The 22,456-nt window shown below is 45.9% G+C and overlaps 1 protein-coding gene across 4 annotated transcripts in view; it reads left to right on the top strand.

Moving 5' to 3' along the window:
- Positions 1-9,414, top strand: part of LOC130294643 (protein kinase C delta type-like) — a 48,889-nt gene extending 39,475 nt beyond the window's left edge. For all 4 annotated transcript variants that reach the window (XM_056544813.1, XM_056544814.1, XM_056544815.1 and 1 more), the window contains 2 exons: positions 6,021-6,892; positions 8,043-9,414. In XM_056544813.1, coding sequence (XP_056400788.1) covers positions 6,021-6,892; positions 8,043-8,067 — 897 coding nt within the window. In that variant the 3' untranslated portion in view covers positions 8,068-9,414. The remainder of the gene's footprint in view (positions 1-6,020; positions 6,893-8,042) is intronic.
- The last annotated feature ends 13,042 nt before the right edge of the window (positions 9,415-22,456 follow it).

Below are 22,456 nucleotides of genomic sequence, written 5' to 3'. Positions count from 1 at the left end.
CTGGAGAGCCACATAATGGTGTACAGTGTCACCCATCATCACTGCGGAACTTACAAGTGACTTCAGCTGATGGGACAGTCAGGAGAATACATAATGATATCAGTGACCTGAGTGATGTCTTCTCTGTTGTCTTTCCTTTCCGTCTTTATCTGGGCCAGACGCCAGGAATTCCTCCAGCTCCATCTTCTCTGCAGAGTCTGACGCCCGGACATCATTGGCTCCACACATTGTCAGCAGATCTCTGTATAAAGCCAATGGGGGAGATTTATCAAAACCTGTGCAGAGGAAGAGTGGTGCAGCCTGCTTCTTTCATTTTTAAAGAGGTCTGTGAAAATGAAAGAAGTGATCTGATTTGTTGCTATGGGCAACTGCACGACTTTTCCTCTACACAAGTTTTGATAAATCTCCCCCAATATTCATTATAACACATTATAATTCTGCCAAATACCGTGCAACCTGAATATAATACTGCCACGCACTGTACCCTCTAAAGATATTATTGCCACACACTGCACCCCCTGAATATAATACTGCTTACCACTGTACCCTCTAAATATATTATTGCAACACACTGTACCCCCTGAAAATAATACTGCCACACACTGTACCCCCTGAATATAATACTGCCTACCACTGTACCCTCTAAATATATCACTGCAACACACTGTACCCCCTGAATATAATACTGCCATACACTGTACCCTCTAAATATATTAGTGCAACACACTGTACCCCCTGAATATAATACTGCCTACCACTGTACCCTCTAAATATATTATTGCAACACACTGTGCTCCCTGAATATAATACTGCCATACACTGTACCCTCAAAATATATTATTGCAACACACTGTGCCCCCTGAATATAATACTATTACAACCTGTACCCCTGAATATAATACTGCCACAAACTGGACCCTCTAAATATATTATTTCCACACACTCTACCCCCAGAATATAATACTGCCATACACTGTACCCCCTGAATATATTACTGCCATGCACTGTACCCTCTAAATATATTATTGCCACATACTGTAGCCCCCTTAATATAATATTGCCATACACTGTACCTCCTGAATAGAATACTGCCACACACTGTACCCTCTAAATATATTAATGCCACACACTGTACCCCTGAATATAATACTGCCACACACTGTACCTGCTGAATATAACACTGCCATACACTGTACCCCCTGAATATAATACTGCCATGCACTGTACCCTCTAAATATATTATTGCCACATACTGTACCCCCTTAATATAATACTGCCATACACTGTACCTCCTGAATAGAATACTGCCACACACTGTACCCTCTAAATATATTAATGTCACACACTGTACCCCTGAATATAATACTGGCACACACTGTACCCCTGAATATAACACTGCCACACACTGTACCCCCTGAATATAATGCTGCTGCATACTGTACCCCCTGAGTTTAATACTGCCACACACTGTACGTCTGAACATAATACTGCCACACATTGTACCCTCTGAAAATAATGCTGCCACACACTGTACCCCCTCCATATAATACAGCCACACACTGTACCCTCTGAATATAATACTGCCGCACACTGTACCCTCTGAATATAATACTGCCACACACTGTACCCTCTGAATATAATACTGCCACACACTGTACCTCCTGAATATAATACTGCCGCACACTGTACCCTCTGAATATAATACTGCCACACACTGTACCCTCTGAATCTAATACTGCCACACACTGTACCTCCTGAATATCATACTGCCGCACACTGTACCCCTCGAATATAATACTGCCAAACACCGCATACCCTTCATCAACCCCCCCCCACCCTTTGCTTGGTTAGCTAATCACCCCAATGCCCCCTCTGCCACATCCTCACTTTTCTCATCCCCCCATACACCCCACCCATCCTTGGCTCTTCACCCCCGCACTCCATATTATTCCCCCCCATCCTCAGTCTCATCATTGCAACCCCCCCCCCGCACCTCATCCTCAGACTCCTCCTCATCATCATTGCAACCCCCCCACACCCCATTCTCAGTCTCCTCATCATTCCACCCTCCTCCTCCTCATCATTGCCCCCCCACACCCGATCCTCAGTCTCCTCATCATTCCACCCTCCATCTCCTCCTCATCATTGCACCCCCCCAGCATCCCCTCCTCCTCATCATCGCATTCCCCCCCACCCCATCCTCAGTCTCCTAATCATTGCACTCCCCCCAGCTTCCCCTTCTCCTCCTCATTATCATTGCATCCCCCCAAACACCCCATCCTCAGTCTCCTCATCATTGCAACCTCCCCAACACCCCATCCTCAGTCTCGTCATCATTGCAACCCCCCATCCTCAGTCTCCTCATCATTGCAACCCCCCAACACCCCATCCTCAGTCTCCTCATCATTCCACCCTTCTCCTCCTCATTATCATTGCACCCCCCCAGCATCCCCTCCTCCTCATCATCACATCCCCCCCCCACCCCATCCTCAGTCTCCTCATCATTGCACGCCCCCCAGCTTCCCCTCTTCCTCCTCATTATCACTGCATCCCCTCCAACACCCCATCCTCAGTCTCCTCATCATTGCAACCGCCCCCCCAGCACACCCCTCCACCTCATCATCATTGCAAACCCCCCTCCCCCTGGGTCCCGGTCCTCATTCTCCTGCTCATCAATATTACATCACCCCAGCATCCGAACCTCGATCTCTTTACCTTCCTAGAGATTCGCGGTGCTGCAGTGTGAGGATGCGGGGAAGGCTACTGCTCATGTCACTCTCGCATTGCAGGGGTCAGAGGCTGTGACGCGTCAGAGGCTTGGTGCAGACGTGCGTGCCTACGCGGTGCACGTCTACTCCCATAAGCCCCTGTCCTTTCCATGCAACCCGGAAATTATTTTTAAAGAGCCCGCGCCTTTGCAGGTGATAGTGCTGGCAGCGGTGGGCCCAGGCCACGCCTGAGGTCCCGGCCTGTTGCTGCAGCATGTAGCATAGTGTAGTGGCAGGGGGGCCGCTCCTCGGTGGCCTTTTTGGCGGCCAGCTTGGCCTATTTTACTGTAGGGGCCTGGAGCTGCAGCTCCATCAGCCCCTATGTTAATCCAGCCCTGCCCCACACCACTTACTTTATATGGCCGATGTCCACACCACTTACTTACATGGCCCACATGTGATACATCATCCAAGGTGCATCCAGATGAAGTATCCTCCTGACTCTATAGGTGAGTGACTGGACCAGGACCAGACGAAGAAAAGCACCCAGTCCTCTATGAAATAAAGTCCTTGAATTTTGTTCCCTTCAATGCTGCTCTTTTACTCTTTTAGGTATCCATACATGGACCTCTATAGCTTCATTACAATCTTACAGAAACCTACTTGGATCAGGAGATGAGAACCACACTGATACCAACCAACTCAAAGACATGTCAATTCATTTTTCAAATTATTAATAGAGTTGGGAAATAAAGTAAGTGAACCCCCTGGAATTCCCTCTATTTGTGCATTAAAGGGGTACTCCGCTACTAGACGTCTTATCCCCTCTCCAAAGGATAGGGGGTAAGATGTCTGATCGCTGCTGAGGCCCACTGCAATCTTCATGAAGCAGTAGTCTTGACGTCACGCTATGCCCCCTCCATTCATGTCTATGGGGGGGGGGATTGTCGACTGACACGCCCCCTCCCATAGATATGAATTGAGGGGGCATAACGTGACATCACAGGGGGACATGGCAGTGACGTCACGATCACGGGCTCCGGCTCTGAGCGTTCTGAACAAAATGTCCCTTTAACTACTAATAAAATTTGTTCCCCAAAAATGTAAGTGAATTCTTCTGATTCAGAACGAATTACTTGTTATACCTCCGGGATGTTGTCCTGTGACTGACCATGTCCGGCTCTCCTCCTTTTGGACCATCTGTGAACAGATGTTGGAATTCTCTGTGTCCATATGGATCCATATGTCCTGATCCTGGCACAAGTATCTTTACTTGGAGAACTAGACCCGCTGTTTTCGTGGCCCATTCTCATCCTCTTTCTCAATGAGGATACTATTTTTCTTTTGCCTTTTCTACTTTCCCTATTTCACAGGGACTGTAACACTAATCTGGTAATCTTTGTTCCTTGAAGAAAACTGCAATACCATAAAGTGGACTATTCTGCACAGGAATATTCATATATTGAGCAAATTTTTGAAAAATTTGATTCGGTTGATTTGCCGAATTTATTTGCAGTAAATCTGTATAAAAAATGGCTATTTCTGGCCTACAGAGAGCCTCAATAGGGGTGTAGAACACTTTGCCTTACTGTAACACGCATAGGGTGTGTGCTGGGTTAGTGAAATAGTACTGTTATTCAGTATGACATGCAGATTAGAGGTGTCACTATTAGAATCGCTGTCACACCAATGGCCTGAGAGCGTGGCGATGGAAGTGGTGTGACCTGTCCAAGTTGCTGTTGTGGCCCACCTTCTCTTCCCCAAAATTGTGCAGGGCTGGTACTGCCTTCTTCGCAAAGAAATGACTGCTTGGGACTCTTCAGCTCGGCTCAGCACAAGCCATCAGTTCTCTGAAAGGTGCAGAGTCCACCACTTGAAAAGGGAGGGACTGCAGCACCAGCAACTTAAACAGGAGCACATTCAGCTTCTGCGCCATTGGATTGGAGTGGGAGCATAATGTTGTCTCTTGGACATGGCTTCGCCAATGGATTGCTGGCGGAATGACTGACTCGAAGTAGGAAGAGCAGGAGCATCTGGAGCGACATAAGATAGGTATGATACACAGCTCCCTTTGGCTGAGGTGGTGGAGCCTTGGGACCTTGGGAACATTGGGACCCTGGCCACGCTTCACCTTCTGCCGACACATCTTGCATATGGCCATGTTAACCTCCTCCGGATGCTTGATGAAAAACTGCCACACCGCCGAGTAGCTGATTTTCCCACCAACAGTCCCCACTGATTGACTGGTACTGCCACCGACTCCAGAAACCCCTGTTCCACTACCTCCCGAGAAGGTAGGCTGTTGCCTCTGTTCCATTTTCCAAGCCTCAATTCATAGATTGTTTATCTTATGTAATAAATATAAAATTCTACTGTTATATATCTGCATTATAGACAGGTGCAGAGGGAATATACCTGATATTCATTTGGTCGCTTCCCCCTTTACGCATGCGCATGGGTCTTTTTCTGCCAATTAAATTGGTAAATGTTCATATCAATAGGGATGTACATGTAGTTGGCAAACGCCAACCTATTGCCTTTATATATTACATATCCTTATTTTTATTTATTTTGCTTGTGTAAGGAAGCCTGAACATATGCACCAATACATACCACTTTTGTACTTATTGTGCCCCAGCCAATTATTGCGCAAACGCATAAATGATTCCAAGTGCTGTCTGAACGTGCGTGTAATATCTTTGTAACTTTCGTATCTACTGCTTCTGTACGCCTGAATGGCAGGTTTGATACCACATCTCCACTATTAGCTGAATTGCTTTTGATTTCATCACATCGGCATCACCATTACGCACTGAATGCCCCTTGATATCATCACACTGACTGGCGCCATCTTGCGAAGTGGATTCCGGCAGGATTCCGCCACCAAACCTGCCAGGTATCTTATTGGCGAGCAATATGTGAAATATCACTTTATTTAATCTCCATAGAGCATCCAATAGCAGACATATAAAGATGGTAGCTTAGTTGTCCTAAGCCGGTGGTCTCTGGGTGCTATACAGCAGACCCAACACTTAGTCCCCCCCCCCCTTCCATCTATATCAGTTTTTCTCAAGCAGGGTCCTCAAGACCTCCCCAACAGGTCATGTATTCATGATTTCTTTAGTCTTTCACAGGTGATATGACTGTGGTGATGTCTCATTCACTGACCATAATTATATCACCAGTGAAAGACTAAGGAAATCCTGAAAACTTGACCTGTTGGGGGGTCTTGAGGACCGCGCTTGAGAGACACTGATCAATATCAACTTTTTGATGTCTTCTAATGAGCCTCCTCTGTTTGTTTTCCTTTAGGTGGTCCTGGCATCAGTCCCTGGTCAAGACACCTACATGGCCATAAAAATCATCAACAAAAAAGAGGGCAATGAGGATACCATCAAGAGAAAGTTGCGGATACTCCTGGCGGCCCGAGACTGTCCGTTTCTATGCCACCTCTACGCCGCACATCAGTCTTTGGAGCGTGCCTACTTCATCACAGAATATCTGTCTGGCGGCAGTCTGGAGGATTTGATCAGGGTGTGCGGCTATCTGGACATCAACAACATAAGGTTCTACGCAGCAGAGATGGTATGTGGGCTCCAGTTCCTCCATGGACAGAACATCGTCCACAGAGACCTCAAGCCGGAGAACATCATGTTGGATGCAGAAGGCCACATCCGCATCATTGACCTGGGCCTGGCACAAGATGGAGTCACAGCCTCCAGTAGGATCGATGGAGTGACAGGAACATTCTACTACATGGCCCCGGAGGTGCTTCTCGGGAAGGAGTATTGTACAGCAGTTGACTGGTGGAGCCTCGGGATTGTGTTGTGCAGGATGGCAACAGGACGCTTCCCATTTTACATTGGCCACAGCAAGCAGAAGGTTTTCAGAGCCATCACCAGAAAGGAGCCGAAATTTCCACCCGGGCTGGATACTGCTATTGAACATCTCATCACTCAACTGCTACGCAAGAATCCGGACAAGCGCCTGGGGGTGCGAAGAAACATCCGGACGCATCCATTCTTTTCCACCATTGGCTGGGAGGAGCTGGAGGAGAAGAGAGCAGAGCCACCATGGAAGCCGTATAAGACAGTTCTGCAAAATCACCATCTGCAGTGGCCAGAGGACACAGAGACTCCCCATCATGTGACCGGATTCAATTATACGTCACCAAGCTGGGCCCGGTAAGATCCTTCTACTATAAACAGGCCTTAAAGGGGTATTCCAGGCAAAAACATCTTATCCCCTATCGAAAGGATAGGGGATAAGATGTCTGATCGTGGGGGGGCTTGCCGCTGGGACCCCCCACGATCTCCCTGCAGCAGCCCGCATTCTATACGTAGCTGCGCCTGCATTCTATACGTAGCTTCCGAGACCGGGACGTGACACCACACCCCCTCCATTAATTTCTATGGGAGGGGACTTAAGGACCACAACGCCCCCTCCCATAGACATGAATGGAGGGGGCGTGGCGTGACGTCACGTCCCCGTCTTGGAAGTGGTTTCCAAAACTGCAGACGCAGCTACGCATAGAATGCGGGCTGCTGCAGGGAGATCGCGGGGGGTCCCAGCGGCGGGCCCCCCCGCAATCAGACATCTTATCCCCTATCCTTTGGATAGGGGATAAGATGTTTTGGCCTCGAATACCCCTTTAAGAACACATGTAGAGGTGCCAAAACCACACAACAATTTAACCCTACCGGGTTAACAAAACCTATTTTAATCCATGTGTTCATTATAAAACATAACTTTTATAAAATTAAACTAATATTATAAACCGATGAGAAAACACACACACTTAAAAACACAATCGTATTTGCATCTGTAACTGCATAGTCCACACGTGTTGCACTGGGAACCGCAGTTAGGAACCTGAGGAATAGGTAATAGGTAAGTATTTCACCCTAAATTTGTAGTAACCAGTGGAGAAAGAAATATACCACTACTATTGTGCCACTCTCAAAAGGAGGATGTATATTTGGGGTTAGCAACCCTGGATATACATCCTCCTTTTGAGAGTGGCACAAAAGTAGTGGTATATTTCTCTCTCCAATGGTTACCACAAATTTAGCTGGCGAAATACTTACCTGTTACCTATTCCTCAGGTTCCTAACTGTGGTTCCCAGTGCAACACATGTGGACTATGCAGTTACAGTCGCAAATAGGGTTGTGTTTTTAAGTGCGTGTTTTTTCACCGGTTCATAATATTAGTTATATTTAATAAAAGTTATGTTTTATAATGAACACATGGATTAAAAGAGGTTTTGTTAACCCAGGTGGAGTTAAATTGTTGTGCGGTAAGATCCTCCTCACATGTTCTTCACTTCTCCATAGGTATATGAGAAGATCTGGACTCTGAGGACCCCGCGGCTACTGCCCAGAACCTCCGGTCTCTTGACCCCATGCCTCATGTCTCTGCTGCTGTTACCTTGGCTGCCCTAGAACATCATCTCCCACCTCAACATAGACTTGGCATCCTTCAATCCAGGGCTGGCATCCAACATCACTGCAGCCCGAAGATCCTCTATGCCCCAGGAGTGGCCTGTGCTTAGATTCCATCTGGTGAGTTCAGGAACAATAGTCGCATGTTGTGGTCCTGGGATGCTGAGTGATGTCTATTATCCCTGAACTCACCCAAGCACAGGCCGGGTAAGTACCACACCCACCACAACCCACACACACTACAAGATAGGGATAGGTGCACACACAAAGACACATACCACAGATAGGGGACATATATCGGCTCGATCCAGGGATTTATTCTGACCGCCATATTTGGGGTCGGGAAGGAATTTTTTCCCTGATTTGAGGACAATTGGCTCATTCCTTACAGGGGGTTTTCGCCATTCCCCTGGATCAACATAGCCATAAATAGGTTTAGCAAATTAATATCATGAATTACCCTATTAGTAACAAAACAAATTCTAAAAAAATAATAATAAAAAATAATAATAATAAAAAAATTAATATATATATATATATATATATATATATATTTATATATTATCTTAAAATTGTATTTGTCCCAACCATAAACATTAGACTAACACACATGAATAATTAAATAAAATAATAATTTAAATTAATTTACCCCCCTACCTATCACTCAGGTTTGGTACCAGCCTTTGATCCAGGGATTTATTCTGACCGCCATATTTGGGGTCGGAAAGGAATTTTCCCCCATGAAAATAAGGACAATTGGCTCATTCCTTACAGGGGGTTTTCGCCTTCTCCTGGATCAACATAACCGTAAATAGGTATAATATTTAGTGTATGTGTGTATATATATATATATATATATATATATATATATATATATATTTTAATAACATAAAAATTCCCTTTTACAAACAAAAGATATATTAAAAATATATATATTTGCCCTAAACATATACTTTAGACTAGTACACAATTATAATAAAAAAAATTATTTAAAACTAACCTACACCCCTACCACACACATAGATTAGGTATCGGCCTTTGATCCTGGGATTTATTCTGACCGCCATATTTGGGGTCGGGAAGGAATTTTCCCCCCTGGTAATAAGGACAATTGGCTCATTCCTCACAGGGGGTTTTCGCCTTCCTCTGGATCAACACGGTTCAGTACAACAGACCACAGACTTACACATACACATATATATTAGTATAAAGCAAATTTGTTCATCACTGTCCCCCCATCCCTATAAATAAACTCTTTCTTTTACCCCCTACATGGTTGTACTTGTCTTTATTTCCATTGGACGTCCATCTAATAAATGTTGTGTTCACGCTGCTAGTAGCCTCCAGGGCCGCCGTCAGGGGGGGTACAGCCAGTACTCCAGTAAGGGGCCCGAGCTCCCAGGGAGGTCCGGCCCCCCACTGCAGCAGCCTCAGTAAAGAATTAGCAGACCAGTTCATGCTCCCGGGGGCGGTCAGGCACTCAGGCACTGACCAAGCCTGAGAAGGGGCCCGCCACTGCCAGCATCATTTTTATTTTTTAACATTGCGGGCCCATTAAATACTGCTCAGGGGCCGCGGCCATGCCGGGAAATGTGCACGGACGTTCAGGCCCCTCATGCTCCCCTGCCGTGCAGCCCTAGTGGAGCAGGCTTTTGCTTTATTTCCTGCTCCACTACATAACCTGACACCCACCAGCGCAGCTGGGAAACTAAAGACTTCCCCTGCCCATCGCTGGTGCCTCTCATCTGGGTAAGTAACTTTCTGGGGTGGGGTGGTGGGGTGTTAGAGGTTAGTGGCCAATTCCAGTGTTTCTCCAGCAGGGTGCCCACAGCTGTTGCAAAACTACCACTACCAGCATGCCTTTGGCTGTGTGAGCTGCTATTGTAGTTTTGCAACAGCTGGAGGCACCATACTGGAGAAACACTGATCTATCATCTATCTCTTATCTATCTATCTATTTCATATTTATCTATCTATCTATCCAATATTTATCTATCTATCTCATATCTATCTATCTCATATCTATCTATCTCATATGTATCTACCTATCTCATATCTATTTAATTATCTTCAAAAAGAAAATATTTGCAGCACTCAAAATAAGGTTATGGTGAAAAAAAGTGTAGCTTTATTCCATCCAAATAAAGCGACGTTTCGGCTGACTCACTCAGCCACTGGTAGTGCTGTTTCTTAACATTGGATATTTAATTATCTATCTATCGCATATCTATCTATCTATCTATCTATCGCATATCTATCTATCTCATATCTATTATCTATCTCATATCTATCTATCTCATATCTATCTATCTATTTATCTATCTCATATCTATCTATTTATCTATCTATCTCATATCTATCTATCTATCTATCTATCTATCTATCTCATATCTATCTATCTCATATGTATCTATCTATCTATCTCATATCTATCTATCTATCTCATATCTATCTCTATTTATCTATCTATAAACAGGAGAACACTGCTAGCACAAAGATACAGATAAAACATGAAATGCTATATTGCTACATGTATACCAGGTCCATGCATTAGTTTGTTATCAGTATGTGCTGGCCAACTTATCCTTTTTTGTGTTATACATATGGGGGTGGGGGGGGTGGGGTTGCTACCTCCATGTTGGTTCTTGCACCCCACCCATCTTATAAGGTGCTGGATGTTCCAGACTTTACAAGCCATGTAACTGATTGTACAGGGGCACATTCACAGTGTAGGGTCCGTCTCAATGAGGTCACCTTGTCGCGGTGGAATGGTCCAAACTATTTGGGTGCCAAATTGGGAGTGAAGAACCTCAATTTTTTTTGCATTGTAGCAATTTAGCATTTCATGTTTTATCTGTATCTTTGTGCTAGCAGTGTGCTGCTGTATTCTCCTGTTTATGTATATTCAGCCTAGGATCGTGCACCTCTATGCCAGGTCCATGCATTAGTTGATATCAGTGGGGGACATGTATCAAAGAATTGACACAGTTTTTGTTTGTAAATTCTTGCACAAAATTTAGCGCAAGCTGTTTTTTGCGTCTTTTTTTGCATACATTCTGATAGAGTATTTCCTCCTGATGTCGTGATTTGGGGTACCTTGGAGTGACACCTATAGTGTGCACGGATTTATTAACTGCGTACTTTTCCTTTACACCTCAAAATTTTCCGCAAGTACCTTTTTTTTAACGCAAATATAAGCCGTCTTGGACTGCACTTAGCGAGATGCTCTAAATCATCGATGTAATTTTTCAGAGCAGATTGCGGCGATTACTCTGCTTCTGCGTCTAGTCAGATTATCTCTGTTATACTTAAAGTCTTTGCATGTACCTTTTAAAAACAATGTAATGATTCTGGACACTTGTGATCACCCTGCTGTGGGAGTTTATAGGACTACAACTCCCGTCATGGACAGACTCTGCCCATGATGGGAGTTGTAGTCCGGGGGCTGAGGTGCAGATCGCACCGGGTCATTCTGAAGAGACCAGCTGAGAACCGCATTTCTTAACTTAAAAAGCCGGCGGCACATGCGGCTCCACTGCGCTGCCCACGGCTCCTGTATACACTGTCATAATTCTTAATTCCCACTGCATGGATACAGGAGCTCTGATTGGTCAATAGCTATCCATAAATCAAATACGTAAGAATAAGTATAAGTGGTCCTACGTAAACCACTAGATTTAGAAGACAAGTCCATCCAGCATTGGAAACAACAAAATAGAGAGTATCTTTCTCAGGATGTGCTATAAAACGTAACCTTTAATTATTATTACTAAGTTAAAAAGGTAAATTACTTAGTGTTGTTAATATGACATTTCACAATGGCAAAAAAAGAAGTTAGGTATGCACTGGCTAAGTGCGACTGGGCCCAGCCACACACAGTCCCGCACATAAACTGTTAAAAAACAGTGTCAGAAACTCTAAATATACTGCCAACGCGTTTCTACCACCAGTCTTGGTGGTGTCATCAGGGAGGTATATGCAAAAGACAAACGTAACTTCACATAGAAATGGAGCCCACTTAGGTCAAGTAAGTGGGGCTGTTTAAATCAAGACAACTATATGATGCTGTGGACACGATTATAGCCACAACGAGTCGCAAGAATCGGAGGCAATTTCAAGGCAGCCTCCAAAAGTTGCAGAATAATATGAAACAATTAGCCCATGGACCCAAACGACAGAATCATATGCAAAATATATGGCTAAATCTGCGCTGTGACAGTCCTGTAAGGGAAAAGAAATTGTAATTCCTCATATGTAGGAATATGTCCCAAGGCTCAATTGTTCAGATGCCGCTGATATTGTGCATCACCTGCAAAATAAAACAAAAGAATCCCACTCACAAAAGTGTCCTGTGGAGAGAATTTTCTATAGATCTGTACGGTGACAGACTATAGTACTCACGGTTACTGCAGTTAAACAGTTGTCCGGCGTGAGACACCTGCATCCAGCAGGGAGCCGGGAATTACCAGCTCTCTCGCAGGTTCCAGCGAGCGTGTGGCGTCTGACGTCACATCCGCTCATGGCCGCGGCTAAGTATGCGCTAGGCCCCGCCCCCGGTCGACGCAACCACCGAGGGCGTGTGCAGTAGCGCACGTCAGAGCCGATGCCTAATCACTTAGCGGCACGGAGCGCTGATGTGGACAGATGACTAAGACCTACCTGTCAAATACCTTAATATCTGTCCACATCAGTGCTCCGAGCCGCTAAGTGATTAGGCATCGGCTCTGACGTGCACAACTGCACACGCCCTCGGTGGTTGCGTCGACCGGGGGCGGGGCCTAGCGCATACTTAGCCGCGGTCATGAGCGGATGTGACATCAGACGCCAAACGCTCACTGGAACCTGCGAGAGAGCTGGTAATTCCCGGCTCCCTGCTGGATGCAGGTGTCTCACGCCGGACAACTGTTTAACTGCAGTAACCGTGAGTACTATAGTCTGTCACCGTACAGATCTATAGAAAATTCTCTCCACAGGACACTTTTGTGAGTGGGATTCTTTTGCTTTATTTTGCAGGTGATGCACAATATCAGCAGCATCTTAACAATTGAGCCTTGGGACATATTCATACATATGAGGAATTACAATTTCTTTTCCCTTACAGGACTGTCTTAGCGCAGATTTAGCCATATATTTTGCATATGATTCTGTCATTTGGGTCCATGGGCTAATAGTTTCATATTATTCGGCATCTTTTGGAGGCTGCTTGAAATTGCCTCCGATTCTTGCGACTCGTTGTGGCTATAATCGTGTTCACAGCATCATATAGTTGTCTTGATTTAAACAGCCCCACTTACTTGACCTCAGTGGGCTCCGTTTCTATGTGAAGTTATGTTTGTCTTTTGCATATACCTTCCTGATGACACCACCAAGACTGGTGGTAGAAACGTGTTGGGGGTATATTTAGAGTTTCTGACACTGTTTTTTAACAGTTTATGTGCGGGACTGTGTGTGGCTGGGCCCAGCCGCACTTAGCCAGTGCATACCTAACTTCTTTTTTTGCCATTGTGCAATGTCATATTAATAACACTAAGTAATTTACCTTTTTAACTTAGTAATAATAATTAAAGGTTACGTTTTATAGCACATCCTGAGAAAGATACTCTCTATTTTGTTGTTTTCAATAGCAATCCACCAATCAGAGCTCCCTTCTCCCGGCGGGGATTATGAATTGTAAGAACTGTATATAGGAGCTGGTGGGCAGTGCAGTGTAGCAGCATGTACCGCTGGCTTGTATAGTTAATAAATGCGGATCGCAGCAGGTCTTTGGAGAATGATCTGCTGCGATCTGCCCCTCTGCCCTTGGACTACTACTCCTATCATGAGTCTGTCCCATGATGGGAGTAGTTGTAGTACCGCAGCACTGCTGAGGGATGGCACTTGCACATCCCCTGGCTGCGGGACTTTATAGGACTACTACTCCCATCATGGACAGATTCTGTCCATGATAGGAGTTGTAGTCCAGGGGCTGAGGTGCAGATCGCACCGGGTCATTCTGCAGAGACCCGCTGCGATCCGCATTTAAGTTAGGAAGCCGGGCGGTACATGCGTCTACATCGCGCTGCCCGCGGCTTCTATATACACTGACATAATTCAGAATCCCCGCCGCCGGGAGAGGGGTGCCCTGATTGGTCAATAGCTGTTCTCCAATCAGAGCTCCCGTGTTCCGGAGGCGATTATGAATTATGACAGTGTATATAGAAGCCGCAATCTAGACGCATGTACTGCCGCTTTGTATAGCTAATAAATGCAGATCGCAGTGGATCTCGAGAGAATGATCTGCTGCGATACACATTTAAGTTAACAAGCCGGGCGGTACATGCGTCTATATACACTGACATAATTCATAATCCCCGCTGCCGGAACATGGGAGCTCTGATTGGAGAATACCTATTGACCAATCAGAGCTCCCCTCTCTTGGGGGGGGGGATTATGAATTATTTCAGTGTATATAGAAGCCGTGGGCAGCGCAGTGTAGACGCATGTACCGCCCGGCTTGTTAACTTAAATGTGGATCTCAGCGGGTCTCTGCAGAATGACCCGGTGCGATCTGCACCTCAGCCCCTGGACTACAACTCCCATCATGGACAGAGTCTGTCCATGATGGGAGTAGTAGTCCTAAAAGTCCCGCAGCCGGGGGATGTGCAAATACCATCCCTCAGCAGCGCTGCTGTACTACAACTACTCCCATCATGGGACAGACCGTGTCCCATGATAGGAGTATTAGTCCAAGGGCAGAGGGACAGATCTCTGTTCACATTATGCGTTTTGCATAATGGGAACAGAGCAGTGTGTTCCCAAACAGGGAGACTCCAGCTGTTGCTTAACTACTGCCCTCCATGATGGGAGTTGTAGTTTAGAAAAAAACTGGAGGCTCCCTGTTTAGGAACACGCTGCGCTCTTTCCAGGGGAGAGTGCAAAAAATTTACTAACCCATATTTCTTGTTTTTCTTTTCTTATCATTTCAGGCAGAGGATTACGTCATATTCGGTGGACTGCGACAATGAACAGTGTTTTTTTTTATTTCAATAAAATGGTTAACAAGGGCTGTGGGGGAGTGATTTTTTTTATTAATATGTCGTGTTTTTTATAATTGAATTTTCAGGCTTAGTAGTGGAAGCCATCTTATAGACGGAATACATTACTAAGCCAGGGCTTTGTGTTAGCCCCAAAATCAGCTAGCGCTAAGAGCCGGTGCCAACAGGCCCGGAGCGTCAACAATGGCGCTCCTCGGTCTAGGCAGTAACAGGCTGGCATTATTTAGGCTGGGGAGGGCCAGTAACAATGGTCCTTGCCCACCCTGGTAATGTCAGGCTGTTGCTGCTTGGTTGGTATCTGGCTGATACTAAACATAAAGGGAACCCTATGCATTTTTTCTTTATAAATAAAAGAAGAAAAAAAAAAGTGTGGTTCCCTAATTTTTTCAGCATCGGCCAGATACCAACCATGCAGCAACAGTCTGATGTATCCAGAGTGGGCGAGGACCATTGTTACTGGCCCTCACCAGCTTAAATAACGCCAGCCTGTTACCACCTAGGCAAAGGAACTCCATTTTGACGCTCCAGGCTTGTTGGTACCGGCTCTTCCCGGCACCCCTGTGGCGGTGGGTACTGGGTTAATAATTGGAGGTTATTGTTAGCTGTTTTGGGGGCTACTGCTAAGCCCCGGTTTAGTAATGGATTCTGTCTACAAGACAGCTTCCACTACTAAGCCTGAAAACTCAATTGTGATCGGGGCTTACACATTCGTACTCGTGATAACAATGATATATACTTACTTGTTATGTACACATTATGACTTAACCTATCGGTCTGAGATGTTCCCAATGACCGCGACGGAGGCCATACCTTAAGAGGGCATGCCCTGTAATGGATGAAATGAAGAATAAAAGAGGAAAAAGAAAGGGAGGGTTGGGAGGGGTCCGCAAACATCAGGAACGGCCCACTGATAGGAGGTAGGGGCGTTATATACCCCTGCCCCCGCCCACAACCCTATGTGCCGCCTGACGTGCGAGGGGGGGTGGAGATGTTACCGCCCCTCTCACAAATACAGCCTAACTAGGCTTCACACTTGTGATCGGGGCTTACACATTCGTACTCGTGATAACAATGATATATACTTACTTGTTATGTACACATTATGACTTAACCTATCGGTCTGAGATGTGCCCAATGACCGCGACGGAGGCCATACCTTAAGAGGGCAAAAAGTAAATCTAGTAGGGAATTAAATGTAATCAAGGACTAAAGCCCCTACCTTAGCACTGACCAAGATAAAGCTCTGATATTGAGATGGAATTGGTGAAGCGAACTGACTGGCCGAGGAATCGATGCCTGGAAACTGAAGAGTGTTGTAGTCATGCCCACCCCTGACCGAAACCAGAGTTGGCACTTGAGCAAGGTCAGGCCAAACCCCCAGCCGATGTCCGCTGTAGCATGCTGCCTAATATCAGTGCAGGAGTGAAACACTGTGACCTATCAGGCCTGATGAATCCTATCATGTTCCTGCTAATAAGTGGCCAAATATATAACTGTTAGCATATAGGCACAACCACCACCCCCCGATTACCCTTGGCGTTGAACAGCCTAATTTCCTGTAGATCAAACAATATCTGAGCACCTTACCTGAAAACTAAGCTAACCCAATGCCCCATTCCTAACACCAATGCCTCATGAATGGTGTTCCACTGTGAGTGACCCACTAGCTATCCTGTCTGTAATTTGCCTACCCAAATGTACCTGCAGACACTACCGCTCTGTGCCTGAGCAGTCGTGCCCACAAGCTGGACAATTGTGCAAATGATAATGCCGGTGAAGCAGGCGCTAATAGGGCCGTGGACCGTGTGAATGTGCTCTGCTGGAAACATGTTGGTGACAACCTGTGTGGTGTATCCCCTGGCAGACGTGTTGTCACACATGGTGACCCCATGTGTGTGGCGAGTTGCTTTTGCTCACCCGTGGTCTATTGCATTGCGACTGTGTCAGTAGTGTAGACCCGCGTGAGCCTTACCCTGCGGACGTGGCAGGCATGAAAGGTAACAAACCTAATTCGGAATGTTGCTCTGAAGACGTGTCAGTAACAATAACCTGCGTGGCAACTCCCCCTGCAGAGGTGGCAGGCATAACAGGTAAGCAGCCACCTATGTGTCGTGATGTTATTGCTCTGAAGACGTGTCAGTAATGATAACCTGCATGGAGCCTCCCCCTGCAGACGTGGCAGGCATAACGGGAAAATAACCACCTGTGTGGCGTAATGTTATTGCTCTGAAGACGTGTCAGTAACAATAACCTGTGTGGTACCTCCCCCTGCAGACGTGGCTGGCATACTGGGTAAAGAAACCACCTATGTGTCGTAACGTTATAGCTCTGAAAACGTGTCAGTAAACAATTGTAGCGTGGTACCTCCCCTGCAGATGTGGCAGGCATACCTGGTAAACAACCACCTATGTGGCATGATGTTATTGCTCTGAAGAGGTGTAAGTAACAAAAACCTGCGTGGTACATCCCCCTGCAGACGTGGCAGGCCTAACAAGTAAACAACCATCTATGCGTCGTGAAGTTATTGCTCTGAAGACGTGTCAGTAACAATAACCTGCATGGTGCCTCCTCCTGCAGACGTGGCAGGCATAACGGGAAAACCACCACCTGTTTGGTGTGATGTTATTGCTCTGAAGACGTGTCAGTAACAATAACCTGCATGGTGCCTCCCCCTGCAGACGTGGCAGACATAACGGGAAAACAACCACCTGTGTGTCGTAATGTTATTGCTCTGAAGACGTGTCAGTAACAATAACCTGCGTGGTACCTCCCCCTGCAGACGTGGCAGGCATAACGGGTAAAGAAACCACCTATGTGTCATAACGTTATTGCTCTGAAGACGTGTCAGTAACTTACCTGCGTGGCGCATCCCCCTACAGACGTGGTAGGCATAACAGGAAAACAACCACCTATGTGTCATAATGTACTTGCTCTGAAGACGTGTCAGTAACAAATAACCTGCGTGCTGCCTCTCCCTGCAGACGTGGCAGGCATAACAGGTAATCCACCTGTGTCGTGATGTTATTGCTCTGAAGAACGTGTCGGTAACAATAACCTGCATGGTGCCTCCTCCTGCAGACGTGGCAGACATGACAGGTTAAACCACCTGTGTGTCGTGATGTTATTGCTCAGAAGGCGTGGTAGTCATGGGAACTATAACGTAGTCCGAGCGTGGGCACCGCGAAGTTAAGAGCGTGTGAGTCGTGTGATGGTATGCGCGTATGTGTACTATTACTGCATGCACTGCATGGAAGCACCCATAATGTACAATGAAACTATGAGTATATATACTCAACCAAGCACTACCAGCTCGCCAATGCCATGCACCTTCACATGGCACTGACACCATGAGCGTCTGAACAGCCCGAAAGCCCGAGGCGCGTGAAACACAGAGAAACAAAGCACCACACATGCACAACCAGTCCCTCGTCAAGAGTGCATGTGTGTCATGAAAAGCAATGGATGTCTGACCAACGAGAGTGCATGATCAGCAAAGAACCGTGAGCGTATGCCACCGTAAGAGCTAAGGACAAATGCAACGGTATGGATGCTGATGAGCGTATGTGCAGTACGAATGGCAAAAAACGTAATGTCAATGCCAAGAGCATGTGGCCGTGTAAATGCCATGAGCAGATGAGCGGTATAGATACCATTGCGTATGATCAAATATAAAATCCATTGCATGTGGACAGTATAACTGCGTGTATGAACCGTGTGCAAGCCATGAGCAAATGACAGTAAAAAATGCTAATAGCGTGTGAAAACAGTGTGGTTAACAAACACAGTGATTATGCCATGAACATATGTACATGCGATGAGCGCATGGCCACTATAGATACTGAGCTTATGACCAGCATAGCGCCCATGCAGTGAATGCAACGGTATTGATGCCGACACATGACCAGTATGTGTGTTGTGATCATATGAAAGGTGCAAAACGCCATGTGCATATGACAGCAAACCTGTGGGTGTGTGCACAGTATGAATATTGTGGGCATGCGATCCGTATGAATACCAAGCGTATGGGCAGTATTAATGTCATGAGTGTATGCAGTGTAACTGGTGCGAGTATAGCTGCCGTGGCTTATGACCAGCATGAATGCCACAATCATGTAGATGTCCTGAGCGTACCAACAGAAATGAAATGCCATGAGCATAATGCATGAAATAATCGCCAGAGCGCATGGACCCGTGTAAAAACCACCGCAACTGCCCAGTGAAAAATGCCACGGCACATGAACAGTGTAGAGCTATGAACGTCTGGACAAATGCGTACGGTGTGGACGCTTTGAGCGTGTGGACATGTCAAGAGCGTATGAAATAGTGTGAATGCTATGATGTGTGTACGGAAACCAAGAGCGTATACCCGGTGTGAATGCCGTGAGCGTGTGAACGCTATACAGCGATGCGTATGTGAACCGAGTAAAATTCGTGAGCGTGTGCAACAGTGTACAAACCCATGGGTAAGAAACCATGGGTGTATGAACAGTATAAATGCTGTTAGCGCATGGACAGTGTAAATGCCGTGAACGTGTGAAGAGTATGGAAAGCCATGAGCATGTGAACAGTATGCATGCCAACCATTGATGTGCCACCATATAGAATGAACATGAGAAATGTAGATGCCAGAATGTGTAGACGCATGAGTGACATGAGTGTGGACAGTGTGAACTGCTGTGCGTATGGGAATACAACTAACAGAGATTAAATGGAATGAAAGAGATTGCCAAGTATGAATGCTATGGCGTATGGCCAGATGACTATTGTGTGCCATGCGTGTGAACCATAGACATACTATGGATGTACTAGCAGTGTACCCTGCGTGATGCGTCAAGTAATGGAGGTGCCAGCAGTGAGATGGTATGGATGCCATGGTTGTATGAGCAAAACGTGTGGTGGGCGACAATGATCGCGTAAACGCCATGACATACCAATCTGTGATTTGTAAGAAAACGCTATGAGCGTGTGACCAAGTAATAATTGAAACTGGTATGCTGCTGTGCGTGACCAATAAAAGTGAAAGCGCAGCACCAATGTCCTAAAATTAGCAACCCATAAGTGCATGAGCTGCACAGAGATGAGGGCACCGGCCCATGCAAACAACTGGAAGTGTGTGTGATGCAAAACTTTTTTTTTTTTTTTTTTTCTTTTTTTTCCCTTTTCCGCATGGAACTATGGAAAGCAGACGTGTTCTAAACCTGGCATGATATGACATGGCATGATACAGGAGCGATGTCTGGTTGTCCCGTCTCTCACTCCACCGCGCTGGGGGAGCAGGAGTGGGAGCCCACTACAGAGCCCCGGCAACCAGAGATGCACCGCCAGGCATCCCGGCCACGCGGTGTAAAACACGCCCAACCGCAGCGCCCGAGAATACATTGATATGTATAGGAGAGTTGGGCAGGTTAAGTGTAGTTGTAGAGCAGGGGTGAATTTGTAAGGCAAATGCGGGGATACAGTTCACAGAAAACAATTCAACGGTTGCAACAAATTCATGATAAAGAGACCCCAAAAGTAACATTTGCCCGATATTGACAATGAGACACCCAAATTAGAGAGGAGCTACCCTGAAATGTACGTTGTGCACCATACCATCTGATTATACAACAGTTAGCAGCCTGGCTCGAGAGGCTTATACAGCAGACATTACCACGTACGGCCCGGCCGCATTATATACCAGCAGACAGCACTGTCTCCCCTGCGCACCGAGGTTGGCAACTGCCGACAGCTGAGGAAAGGAAGCTCGTGCTCACAAACACGGAGCGTGGTGGGGGTAACTTAAATTGCCTTGTAGCACGCTGCCTCAGACAGAACCACCGTAGCCTGGCCGTACTCCTTCAGCAGTTCCCCCCCAGTGTAACTGCGCTGATGCTGTGGGGTCCCATCTGACAGAAGCTGCGCGTAGCCTCTGCCTCCCGGAACCCCTGTCACCCATGCCGCACCTGCTATGCCAGCAATCTCCCTATACATTACCACCACCGGAACAGCGAAGCTTCGGTAGTCGGACTGCCGGAGCTCCAAATATTGGCGGGAGATTTGAAGTCTGTATTCCCTGCCAGGCACGGCAACGTCCGCAAACGTCAGGAACGGCCCACTGATAGGAGGTAGGGGCGTTATATACCCCTGCCCCCGCCCACAACCCTATGTGCCGCCTGACGTGCGAGGGGGGTGGAGATGTTACAAATACAAATACAGCCTAACTAGGCTTCACACTTATAAAAAACACAAGACATTGAAAAAAATTTTTATTTAAAAAAAAAAACACTCCCCCACAGCCCTCGTTAACCCTTTTATTGACATTTAAAAAAAAAACACTGTTCATCGTCGCAGTCCACCAAATCTGACATAGCCCTCCGATTTCACATATAAAAAAAATTTCGAAGAAAAAAAACCAACAAAAAGTTTAGTAAATTTTTTTGTTTCCACACACCAGCAAAAACACAAGTAAAAAACGCAAGAAAAACTGACAAAACACAGGAAAAAGCTGGGACAGTTTTTTCTGGTGTTTTTTTGCTGTGTAAAGGGGTAGAACTGTGTCTACAATAGACAAATAATGATACATGTCCCCCAGTATGTTCTGGCCTATTTATCTATCTATCTATCTATCTGTCTATCTCATGTCTATATATTTATCTAAATCCCCAAAAAATTGCTCCAATGGCACTCCAAGTAATTAAAGCAAAAGATAGTGTTTATTGACCCATGGTCAGCAGTGGATGCAACGTTTCAGCAGCATCTCGCCGTCTTTCTCAAGCTTGACAAAGGTGGCGAGATGCCGCTGAAACGTCGCATCCACTGCTGACCAGGGGTCAATAAACACTATCTTTTGCTTTAATTACTTGGAGTGTCATTGGAGCAATTTGTTTGGGATTTGGATGTCTACAGGTTAGAACACAAGGGAACCTTTTAAAACTCAACTTTTATTGTATTACTTGCACAATATTAAATATTTGTGAAGAAAAACCGCCAGAGTTCATAGTATAGTCTCTTATTGTGCACCATATATCTCTTGTCTCCTTTTATGTGCGTTTTTTGACCATAAATGGATGTGCAAATGTGCGTTTTAGTTGTCCAAGTGTTTCCTCAAAGAGAATACTGATGTCCATATATTTGTAATTGTCACCATCGGGCATGAAAATGTGCTACTATTTCTGGTCACAAATGTGCTTGTATGTCCAGACTTAATTATTGCATATAGTCCAGCATATTATGTGCAATAGTGCTGTGCCTGGTATATATTGCTGCTGACTTTATACATGCGTAAATCAAACA

This window comes from Hyla sarda, chromosome 10 (assembly GCF_029499605.1).
Source record: "Hyla sarda isolate aHylSar1 chromosome 10, aHylSar1.hap1, whole genome shotgun sequence".
NCBI classification, from domain to species: Eukaryota; Metazoa; Chordata; class Amphibia; order Anura; family Hylidae; genus Hyla; species Hyla sarda.
The sequence above is the reverse complement of the archived record's forward strand: the minus strand, read 5'-3'. Positions and strand labels throughout refer to the sequence as shown.